We start from the raw sequence: 11,797 nt of genomic DNA, 5'->3' as shown, positions 1-11,797 counted from the left end.
AGATGTCCGCTGGACTGCTGAATGCAACTCTGCCGTGTACAAAGTCCCGGGCTACACACTGCGTGGCATTCCTTCGGGCCTGGCCTGTGTAGTGTGGTGGCATGATTGGTATGTAGTAGGATTATGGTCACAGTGTGAGGTGGGTGCTGGGCATTTTCTTCTCTTGATTCATTATCGTCAGGTATTAATAATACAAAAGCCCTCTGTTCCCGAGGTTTCTCCTGAAATCACATAAAATTTGTCTCCCCTCACTACTCTAGAAAAGGACTTGTGTTTTTACATAGAACATTTCACATAAAACCCACAAAGTTGTGTGGTTTTATCTTCTTGCAGATAAGGAAGCAGGATTGAGAGGCATTAACATGGGATTTGAAGTCAGTCTGTCCAATGACTAAGCCTGGACTTTCCCTTGCTGGCCTTCTCTTCGGCCACTGAAGGCAGCCCACCATCTCACACTATTAAGGCAGGCTGGACACTGGACAGAAACCTGCCTACTGGACCCGGCTTGCTGGACTTCAGCAGTGACTGTCACTGTGAGCACAGGCTTTAGGAATGCAAGTCCTTCAGAGCATTCTGAAATCAGGCCTGTGACTGGGCCAGGCCCTTAACCTTGTTTCTTCATCCAGTTCAGCTCCCATACCATAGGGCTTTGGGGAAGCCTTCCATACCACTTTCCTCTGCCCCTAGGCTGTGTCAGTGTTCTGGAGTCCCCACAGCCCCGACTTCCTGTAGCCAGTGCCAGTAACTATCTTTTAGTCTGGTTGGACATCCCCTACCAGACTGGGCTTGAGTGCAGGGACCTTGTGAGGGAACTAGAGAGCCCAGCCCAAGGGCAGGTGTTGGGGGGACACTTGTGGAATGGTGCCACCTCCACTCTGACCTCTGGTGTGGAGGCAGTCAGAGCTGTTCTCCAGTTCTGTAAAGCAATTAAATTTCAATTAAATTAAAAAACAGCATTGCTACCATTAAAAAGTTCTCACTTCCATTTTCATGCCTAGCTCTGGCCCTGTCAGCTAGAACTCCTACAAGGGTTTGGTTATCTCCCCAAAAGTACTGTTAGGCCAAAGCTGATGTACCCACCCACCCCAATGTGGAGTGAAGGAATTGAGATTTGCTGTGGGAAGTGTTCTGGGACCACCCTCCATAGCTGTCCCTCCCTGGGACAGTTAAGCACCAAACACATGATTGTTCCTCAAAATCAGAATTTATATGAAACCACCACCGAATTTTTGGCATTTATTGTACACAGCCACCAACACTCCATTTTATGCAGTTTGTGGGCCTGGGTTCACAGGGCATGGGCTGGGACAGCAAGGCTCCTTTACTTCAGATCTTTAATGACAATCTTCCCCTTGTCCCTTTATGGGCCCATCTCCATAAGGAGAAGGAGGCAGCAGGGAAAGCTGGAGGTTTCCCTTTAAATAGTTACTAGAGAAGACTTGGAGAATGTGACAGCAGACGGCGAGGGTGAGAGGCAGACTGCTGACCATGCAGGTCTGAGGTCTGGGGCAGCTGTGAGAGGACGAGAATAGACACCACAGACGCGGTTCAGCGGCTGGTTTGAGATGCTGGCAGTTGCTACTAAACTAGCCTAAGAACAAAATATTTTCCAAAGGCAAGTGGAAACATTTTTCTGGAGAATCTGGGGTCTCATTCAGACACGCTAGAGTTGTGAAATTTTCCACCAGCTTTCTGAGGAGGGTCCGGAGGCCCTGAGGGACCAACTTCGCCTCCTCTCCAGTCCTCACAGCTGGATACCACTGTTGGCACAAGCTTACAATGGATGGTTCTGAGCACCAGGAGGTGCCAGAGGAGGCTTCTTGGGATGGGCAGCTGGTCCAAGGTGGTGGTCCCAGTAGCCTCAAGAGCCCTGTTGCCTAGACCATCCACATGTCCAGGATCTGGGCCAGGCTGACCTCTTTTCAGAAGGACAGTAGCAGGTCAGAAGCCATGATTTCATTCAAACAACCTTAAGAACAGAAGCTCCCAGTGTCAGGGTATGTGATTCATAGGTTCAACCGGCACGTAGACAGCTTCCTTCCCAAGCACGAGTGGGCACTGTATGGTCTTCATGAGAGTACGAGAGCTGCCCAGCCATCCATTCACTATTCCCAAGCTCAGGTGGGGCAGAGGGGGAAACATGGTGTCATCCAGGTTAGTCAGGAACTGCACTTGGAGATGAACAGTTTCCCCAGAGCAGTCATCTAGGCTCTTGAACCAAAGTCACATTCAGGAACAACTATGTGAGAGCACAAGGTAGTTAGCTGTTCTTAATAAAGGCCCTTCCCCGACCTTGCCCAGTCTGGTCCTGGTAGGGACCAGAACACAAGTAGTGTCTGGCACCCCGCTTGGAGGCCAGGCCAGCTGAGTGCTGCTGTCAGCCACAGACATGAGCACACCCACAGGCCAACAGGACATCCATCCAGTCTGTACAGGTACCCTGGACCTTCGGTGCTCCTCAATGGTGTCTTCTGGTGTGCCCTGGGACCTGCTGGTTCTGAGACTGGTCTTTGAAAGCTGCTCAAGTACATAACTCTATTCAGGTTCACCTCCTGACAGCGGGGACTTTAAAAACTGTCCTACATAGTGATATGCATTAGACCAAAGGCAGATCTTAATTAGTAGAAAAGGGCGCCCCTCTCCAAAACGCTGGCTCCAAGAGTAACTTTCAAGTATTAACACTAGAGGACAAGGTGAAGTTCACAGAACAGAGAAGTCAAGTCTTAACTTCTGCCAGCAAAATGAATTGTCAGCAGAGTTTCAAAGGCTACTCTAAAACCCAAGTCATTCCCAAAATATTCAAAATAAAATCAGTCAAATCACTTCTTAAGACAAAGTTAATCGGAATTTCAAAGAAAAGTGATTCTATTCTGAGATACCTTCCCGGCCCGCCCTTCTTGCACCCGCCACAGTATGAAACTGTAGCACGCTGAGTAAATGTCAAATGAAACAAAGGCACATGATCTCTATTCTCAATTAAAAAGCAAACTGAGTTGGTTACCTCCTCAAAAAAAAAGGCCCATTTGTGGCTGTTGACTGTTCAGTGGCCTCTTGACAGACAAAAGTTTCCTTCTGCCTGCACTGAAGAGTCAATACAGACAGTCTTTAACTGGCTGATCACTGGAAACAGGAGAATAGTGGAATGTGTGCTGGAGAGGACACCAGCTACTCTGTCCAGCTTTGCCTGAGCTGCTCAATCAGGAGGTCCAGGAAGGCTGTGCGATATACTCAAGGATACCCATCGGGTGGTCTCCTCATTCTTATTTCTTTTTAAGAGTAACTATGATGAAATTGCCTCTCCCAGAGTCATTTGTTACCTCTACAGAGTTTGTGTCCCTTTGACATATTAGGCCAAGTGCTGGAGTTCAAGTTTATGTGGGTCATCGTGAAGTTCTATGACATCAAGTACAGCCACAAAGGGTCGGGGGAGCGAGAGCTCTGTCTCCATTGACACACGTAGCTTACCACACTGTCATTCATGATTCCAGCTATTTTCCTCAAAGATCCAAATTTTCCATGACAGTCATCTGGGGTTTGGATAACAGCACCTAGAAACAGAGCCTAAAACTTGGGCCTGTTCCTTTGATAAATAAATAAATAATTAAATGAAGTCTGGAGGCCAACATCCTGCTCCCCTGACAAGTTTTCCCAGGAACACAGGCAGGCTCCTTCCTTCCCCAGACTTATGTAAACATGGGCATTGGCACAGTTAAGTGTAAGAGTAGCAGCTTCTGACTCCAGATTGGGGTGGGTGCGGGTTTCAGTTTCTCTGATTAGGGGGTGAAGACCACTTGCTCTGTATTTAAGAGGTTATCGGGCTGGACCTCAACCTTGGGAAAGCAGGGAGGTTTCAGGAAGCTCCTTGCCAGGATCTCTAGATTCCTCCTCAAGCTTCCTATCTTCATGGCTCGGTTAGAAAGCCACCATCTAAATCACCCCTCTTTAAAAGGGATGGCCCAGAGAGGCAGGGATTGCACAAGGCCACGAGCCAGCTGGGGTTGGAGGATAAGGCAGGACAGGGAGTCTGAGCCCATGGATTACGGCCCAGAACCTGCCCACACAAGAGGGTGCAAAATCACCAGGAGGGATCAGTCTAGGGTTAGGGCGTACTTTGGACACCTACACCAGTCCTCACCCCCTGGGACCAGCAGGGCGGGGAGACTGGAGCCTGCTGAGCAGCTCGCTGTAGAGGTCAGAGGATGAGGCCGCCTTCCCTGATGAAAGTGGGATCCACTTGCTGCTCAGAACAAGCGAGACACTGCCATCTCCCAGCCTTGGCCTCAGCTGCCTCCCTGCTTCAGCCTCATGGCTAGCTCGCCAGGAGGGCTTCTGTGTGGTTCCTGGCCTCACTCACCCCGGCCTGCTCTCGAGGGTGAGGAAGGAAAAAGGGAAGTGATGCTATGTGGCCCGTGTCCCAGGCCTCGGCTGGAGATGAAGAGGCAGGAGGAGCGGAGCTGGGGTCCCCAGGGCTGGTGAGTGGGTGGGCGCCGGCCTAGGAGAGAAGCTCCAGGAGCAGTTTCCAGATGTGCACCGTGCCCGGATTTTCAAAGCTGGTTCCTGCAGGGGCGATGCTGGCCGCCAAGAGGAAAACTTCCCGCTGGCTGTCGACGGCCTGCAGACCCAGCTCCTGCTGCAGCTCCACCATACTCATGGCTTCGCTCAGGTCCTGGGATGAAACGGAGACATCAGGCTGGACTCAGAACGTGTCCCAACAACCCACCCTTGTCATCTGTGAAATAAACTGTTCAACGGCTCCCTGGGGGGAAACACTGGGGCCTAAGTTCTCTCTTGGCCACTTGGTCTAAACTCACTTCCTCATCTCTGACTTTCCTTGGTATCAACTTCTTTCCATCCCCTCATTCTCACCCACAGCCACTGTGCTGAGAAACAGCACGTCCTCTAGGTCAGGCATTGTGATAGGTACTTACCTTATTTAACTCACTGTCCATACTAAACTGATGGGGAAATCAGCTCAGGGAGGTGATACCATTTAGCAAAGGAAAACAGGGATATGTGGCAGAGCCAGGTTTCAGACCCAGGTTGGTTTGATGACCAAGTTTATGATCTTTATAGAAATCTTAGCTCAGTTTCCTAAATTCAATGGTGGAGAGATCTTATGGTAAGGTCACTTTCAGACAGAGGCCTCATCTCCGCTAGACTCCTAGAAACCTGCTGAGGAAAAAACAGAGGCCACTACTCAACATGGCTGGTACATTTAATTTCAAGCCTGGCCCAAGATTAAAAGGTTTCTTCTTGAAGCAGTTCATAGAATGATGGGACCTTAGGTGCTGTCTCCTGTAAAGTTCAAAATCATAGTTATATATAAGATGATGGCATGATTCATTGTCCAAACTGGGTCACATCTGAGACTCAAAGTAGGAACTAGTATAGTTATATCAGAGCAACAGGCATAGCTGGGGCCTGTCCCAGGCAGACCAGAACCTAAGGTTACCCTGTTTATAACTGTGCCAGGTATTTCTTGATAGGCAGGGGAAACCTGAGGTCTAAGACAGACAGCATGTCTCCAAGCCAGGCTGGAAACAGGTCCCACAGCTCTCAGGGTCAAGAGCCCACACCACCTGAAACACAACAGGGCTCTACTGAGGCAGAGAACGGCACCGTAAGTATGTGATGCCAAGAGTTACTGGGCCAGGAGATGTATATAGAATAGAGTGAAGAGCAGGAAATTTGAGGATCTGAGCTCAAGACCTGGCTTTGCCACACAGCAGCTGTAACTCTGGGCTAACGTCAAGGCCTATAGTGAGGTCATGATTACAGTGTGCTTAGCATGCTATGAGCACACAGTAAATATTAGTTATTATTATTAAACTTGTTAACTTCTTACCACTTCCCAGCTATGGCTCTCTGATCGAGTCAGACATCATTAAGGACATATCAGAGTGGAAAAGGTGCAATTGGAGTACGACTTCCCAATTTACTACTTTCAAGGTGTACAAACTGTCTCTGAGCTTCAGATTCCCTGTCTGTAAAATGGAAACAGTATCCCATATCTTACAGAGTGAATAGAAACATCAGATGAAATATTATTTGAAACCACACCTCAGACACAGTGGACACAGAGAAATTATTTTTCTCATTCTTCCAGGATGACAAATGACAGGGAGGCAGAGAGGCAGGCAGAGAGGATGAGGGGTGAGGAATGAGGACGCAGCCCAGGTAGCAGTGGGGGTGCCAGTCAGCCTTGTGCCGCAGGCCACGGGTCTAGGCCCGAACCCCTCTCTGGTGCTCCCGGCCCCAGGCATCGTGGGTCAAGCCCAGCCGACCTCGGCCAGCCTCCCACGGCCCTCACCTGCTTGTTGGCCACCACCACAACAGGCAGGTCAGGGTCCTTGTCTAGCAGCTTGTGCAGCTCCTGTCGGGCCCACGGCAGCCGCAGCCGGTCAGCGGAGTCCACCATGAACACCAGCACGTCCACTTCATTCACAAACTCCTTCCAGTAGAAGCGCAGATTCTGGCTGCCGCCGACTGAGGAGAGGCCAGGGGCCAGCTCAGAGCCTCCCTGGGCCCGGGCTCTCTACTTACAGCCCACCCCCACCTCACTTCCAGTCTCCCAAGCCTCCGCTGGCCAGTGGAGCAAGGGAAAGTCCATGGGTTCCTGAGCCAATTGGACTTGGGTGCAGCTCTAGCAAGGGAAAGTCCACGGGTTCCTGAGCCAATCGGACCTGGGTGCAGCTCTAGCTCTGACAGCTATATCTCCCTGAGCAGGTCAACACCTCTGAGCATCAGTCTCCTCCTCACTGAACTTACCTAACAGGTTGCAGCAAAACCCCAAAGTACTGTACGCAATGTACCTTTCACAGGACTGGGGATAACATGTCCTTAATACACAGTACTCTGGTTCTTCCTCCTGGGCTGTCCTGCCTCCTCCCAATCCCTAGCTTCCTCTCAGGTCAGTGGCTGTGGTCAGCAGCCAGGACCCCCTGTGCTGCCTGAGAACAGCCATTCTCCACTCAGTTTTTCTAGTTCAGTCTGGTTGCCCCACTTTCTTTCCTTGGAAAGGCCATACTCAATCCTGCCACCATGTGGCTGTCCAAGTAGCACCTCCCCCAACCTGGGTTGCTTTCCTGTTCCTCTGTGTCCCTCTGCAAAGTCCTCAATGGTCACCCCCGCATCCTAGTGTTTCTGATTAGACTTCTGACACTTGTGGACTCAGCTCTTTGAGAGTTAGAGCTATGTATCTCTGGATCCCTCCAAAGCCCTCAGCACAATGCCTGGCACATAGCAGGCACTCAACAAGTATATACTGAGTACTTACTAGGTGCCAAGCACTGATCTGGGTGCTGGGGACACAGAGGTCAGCAAGGCAGGCAGGGGGGCCCTGCTCTCAAGGAGCTCCCTCTGTAACCAAGACCAACACAGCAGTAACACAAAAACACATTCCACAAAGGAAGGACATAAAACAGGAAAAGTGAAAGTGGTGGGGCGGGGTGGGGGTGGTGTCTGCTGGTAGCTTTGGATTGGGTGGTCTGAGAAGGTGGCCTAAGGAGGTGGCACGTGAGCTGAATCTGGGATGATGACAAGGAGCTGGTCATGAAGAGAGGCAGAGAAAACCGTTATAGGCACCAGGCAGGGCAAGATCATGTTCAAGAAACAGAAGGCATTCAGGGTGGCTGAGGCATCGCCAGAGGGGGAGGAGCCACAACCAGCAGGGATGGCCAGGGCTGGACCACCCAGGGCCTGTAAGGCCACAGTGAGGCCATGGGGAGCCCCTTAAACATTTTAAGCAAGAATGACATGAAGTGATATGGATTTCTGAAAGATGCTGCTGGTCAACATTGAGGACAGAAGTGGAATCAGGGAAGACCAGCAAGGAGACTGTTGTAGTACTGATAGGTGACCGTGGATTGGGACGAGCAGGAAGAGATGGAGGTGAGAAGAAATGGACAGATGCAAACTCTACTGGAGGATAAAGCTGACAGAACTAGCTAATAAAATAGACACAGGAGGTGGGTGGGCAGGGGCAGGGGAGGGGAGGGAAAAGTCAAAGACCCACAAAGGGCTCATTCTCAGCCAGGCTCCAGGCCAAGCAATGCAGACAACCACAGCAAACTGAGTGTTGTGGCAGGGGAAAGGCCCCATACTTGAATAGGAGATCCGGGTTTGAATCCAGGTTGAGTGACCTTATTGAGCCTGGATACTGTCTCTGCCAGACAGAGTGGGCCTCAACTGCAGAACCCCCATCTGAATCTTCTGTGTCCTGGGCATGAGATGGAGACATGGAAAGCATGCTGAAAGGACTGAATCTCAGGTAAATATCAATGTTTGCTACAGTCAGGGAGGAAAGATGTAGCCAGGGCAGGCTAGCAGGCAAGGCCCTGAGACCAGAGGAACTGGCCCATTCAGGCCAACGGCCAGGCCTTGAGTCTGATCCCACCAGTTTGGCACTTAACTAAACCCACTGAGTCTTTATGGTCTGAGTCCTATGGCTGGCAGAAATCTACCTGTCCCTCTACCTGGACACAGGTAGTAAAGTACTGCTGCCCTCTCAATACCCTCTCTCCTATCCTCTCCTGAGATCCCAAGAAGCCTAACATTGAGGGCAGGAGGCTACTCAGATTCTCCTTTGATCACTCACTTAACAAGCTCTTTCAGGGTCCTAGGGGCCACAGCTGGATCAGACTTATCTGTGCCCCAGATGCCCAGTCAGGGCAGAAGGAAGAACTCTTAAGCTAGCCTGGGGGTCAGATAAGGCTTCATGGGTTATCACCTTTGACCTAAACCTTGAAGGATGAACAGCAGTTCATAAAGGGATTAACAGTGCATGCAAAGCACAGATGATAAGAAAGAAAACCCTTCAGAAACCCTTCTGAAGCACCCTTCAGAAACCCTGGAGAAACCATGGATTGAGAAGACTGGTGGGCTACACAGTCCATGAGGTCCTATGGGATCCTAAAGAGTCGGACATGACTGAGCGACTCTCACTCACTCACTTCAGAAACAAGCAATGTACTTAACATCGAGAGCCCAGAGCCAGACAGACAGCATTAACTGACTGGCAAGCTGCCTGAGCCTGGATAAATTATTTAACTTTCTGGGCCTCACTGCCTCATGCAGGACATACATAATGAAGGTAATAACTCTTTCCAGTTGGGAGGGTTTTTTAAAGTGCTGTCTGTCAAGTGTTTGGCATACATGAAACTTCAGCTGTGAGTGTATCAGGGTTAGGCACTTGGGCTGCAGTAAGGGTGACGGACAGGCGGCGACCAAACCAGAGAACAGAGCGGTGCTGGACTCCATCCTATGCCCCAGGGACACATGGGAAGAATTTTCTACAGGGGCGCGTCCTGCTTAATTAACAAGCCCCAACGTGGGTCCAGCTGAGATGACGGGGGAGACGGGTGCGGGGGGAGGGGGGGTGTCTGCTCACTCTCCAGCAGGTCCACCTCGAAGTCCCTGGTGGGCAGCCGCACGGAGTTGAAGCCCCAGGTGGGGATGTGGCCTTCCAGCGGTGGCTTCCCCGCCAGCACGCGCAGGAATGTGCTTTTCCCGGAGCCGTCCAGCCCCAGCACCAACACCTCGCGCTGCTCCAGCTCCTCCAGCGCCGGCTCCACGTCTTCCTCGTCCTCGGGCTGCGGAGCACGGGTCAGGCTGCGATCGGCACCCTCCCGCCTCACCCTTCCCGCAGGGAAGACTGAAAGCCCAAAGCGCACATCCCCGCCCTCCCGCCATCAAGGGACTGCCAGGCCCGCTCTGGTGCACAGGCACGAGTGCTGCCAAGAGTCCTGAATTTCCCAAAGCCGTTCTTCTGGCTTTCCCTGGGTGACCTCGTGCAAATTCCTCCCCTTCGCGGAGCCTCAGCCTCCTTAGACTGACAATCCCTCCTCACTCCACCGAGGCAGGACGCGCCGAATCGCGCTAACAAGCCAAACAGCGGCAGGACGCGGGGAGGGGGCGGAGGGCATCCCGGGCTGGACGCACAGCGCAGTCGCCAGCCGAACACGGGCTGCACCCGGCGCGGGCGGGACAGCGTTCCCCGGCCGCGCGCTCGCGCCCCGGCCCCAGCCCCGGCGAGTAAACCGGGGGCCTAAGCGGCGCAGCACAGCACATGCCCCCAAACGCCCACCGGTTCCAGGGTTCCGGGACTCCCAGTCGCCCGCCACGCGCCCACCAGCGCGGCGCCTACGGCGCCAAGCTCCCAACTCGCAGGGCGGCGGTCACACCCCCTCGGCTGCACGCGCGGAGGCGCCGACCCTCCTCGGGCACTCACGTCCCACTCGTCCCACTGTGGAAGGCCGGCAGGCTCAGCGCCCCACCAGGCCTCGCCTCCGTCCCAGCGCCGCTCCCGTCCGCTGCCGAAGTAGGTCTTCCAGAGGATAAAGAGCACCGAACCGAGCACGGCCGCCGCGCCACCCAGCGCCAGCACCAAGGGGCTCAGCGGCCGCGGCGCCATCGGGGCGGGTGAGGGGCGCGAGTGCCGGTTGCACAGGCCGAGCCAGCCGGCCTGCCGAAGATGGCCCCGCTGCGACTGCCTCGGCCGCGCCCACCCACCCAACCAACCCAGCCCTGCACTACAAGCCCCACAATGCACCGCCGCTGTCGCGACAGGCGGCGGGAGCAGGGGGGCGCGGCCCGGAGCGCGGGGTCCTCCCGCCCACTCCGCTAGGTGCGGTGTGGAGCGAGAGGCTGTGCCTGGGCTGGACGAGACGTGGTTACACTGGCATCTACCGAGTACTTGCTGTTAGGGGGTTAGCTCAAGACTGTCTTAGGTTACCCCTTGAAACAGTGCCCCTTGGTAGGGAAAACTGAGGCCCTAGTCGCACCTTCGTGTGTGGGTGCTGCCTGCATTCAACCCCAGGTCGTATGCTTCCTGGGCATCCCTCATGATCTCCGAGAGGAATTGCTATGGTATTGGCAGGTTATGGAGTGGCAGAGGCCGGATTGGAACCCAGGTCCCTGACTCTTAGTACTGCCTACCTTCTGTTGGCTGCTGCTTGGCTCCCAGGGGTTCTGCTCTCTTGAAAGCCCTTGGCATCCTGGTGAAGCCAGCAGGGGCAGGGAATCAGTGTTTAGACCTGACCACTTTGTCCCGTGACCCTCCGTGACCCAAAGTCCAGGGTGTAGCTCAAGGAGGAGAAGCAGGAGAAACGGGCCTGGAGTACTCAAGAGGAGGAATCCCATGAGAAACTCTGGGGTGAATGGGTTTATTTTTATTGTAAACAACTTCAAGCCATTTTATAGACCAGGGTGGACCCTGGGCTTTTTTCTAGTCACCCGCAGGTATGCTCAGATCTCTCCTGTTTCCTCTGCCTCGCCTTTCCATTTCAGACCCACTTCTAGATATTGTGCATTTTCTATTCCTCACTCCCACCAATCCAGAGAAACTATTCTTACCAGGGTCTCTAACAAACTCATTAAATTTCTTGGTAGTGAAATAAGAGGGGAGAAGATGTTGCCAGTGTTGGTGGTTTAGTCGCTAAGTGGTGTCCCACCCTTAGGACCCCATGGACTGTACTCCATTAGCGTAAGACATTACAAAGACTGGTTAGAACCAGCTAGGTCCAAGATGGTGGAAGAGTCAACTTCCAGTAGACCTTGAGCCTCATCATACGCTCAGCCATGCATATGCTAAATGATATACCCACCAGTACCATGACAGTTCTGAGGCTAACGTAAAAGGCCAAAAAGTGGGTGGTGGCTTGATTCCTGGAAATCCCTGCCTGCCCTTGCCCCCCAAAACTGGATAATTCTCCCGCTCATTAGCCTATGAAATTAATAAGCCCATAAAAACTAACATTGATAACATGCAGGGGTCAGTGGGGGCTCTTGGGCACAAGGC

The 11,797-nt window shown here is 52.7% G+C and overlaps 1 protein-coding gene across 1 annotated transcript; it reads right to left on the bottom strand.

The window, feature by feature from the left end:
- Positions 1-1,223: 1,223 nt before the first annotated feature.
- ARL10 (ADP ribosylation factor like GTPase 10) lies at positions 1,224-10,523 on the bottom strand. Its single transcript, XM_043912325.1, has 4 exons — positions 10,229-10,523; positions 9,389-9,590; positions 6,311-6,486; positions 1,224-4,666 (listed from the first exon to the last, which is right to left on the bottom strand). The coding sequence occupies exons 1-4, from the start codon at positions 10,409-10,411 to the stop codon at positions 4,493-4,495; spliced, it is 735 nt and encodes a 244-aa protein (XP_043768260.1). The 5' UTR covers positions 10,412-10,523; the 3' UTR covers positions 1,224-4,492.
- Between the last annotated feature and the right edge of the window lie 1,274 nt (positions 10,524-11,797).

The sequence above is a fragment of the Cervus elaphus genome, chromosome 9, assembly GCF_910594005.1.
Source record: "Cervus elaphus chromosome 9, mCerEla1.1, whole genome shotgun sequence".
Taxonomy (NCBI): domain Eukaryota; kingdom Metazoa; phylum Chordata; class Mammalia; order Artiodactyla; family Cervidae; genus Cervus; species Cervus elaphus.
Note: the sequence above shows the minus strand (reverse complement) of the source record. Positions and strands in the feature narration are given on the sequence as shown.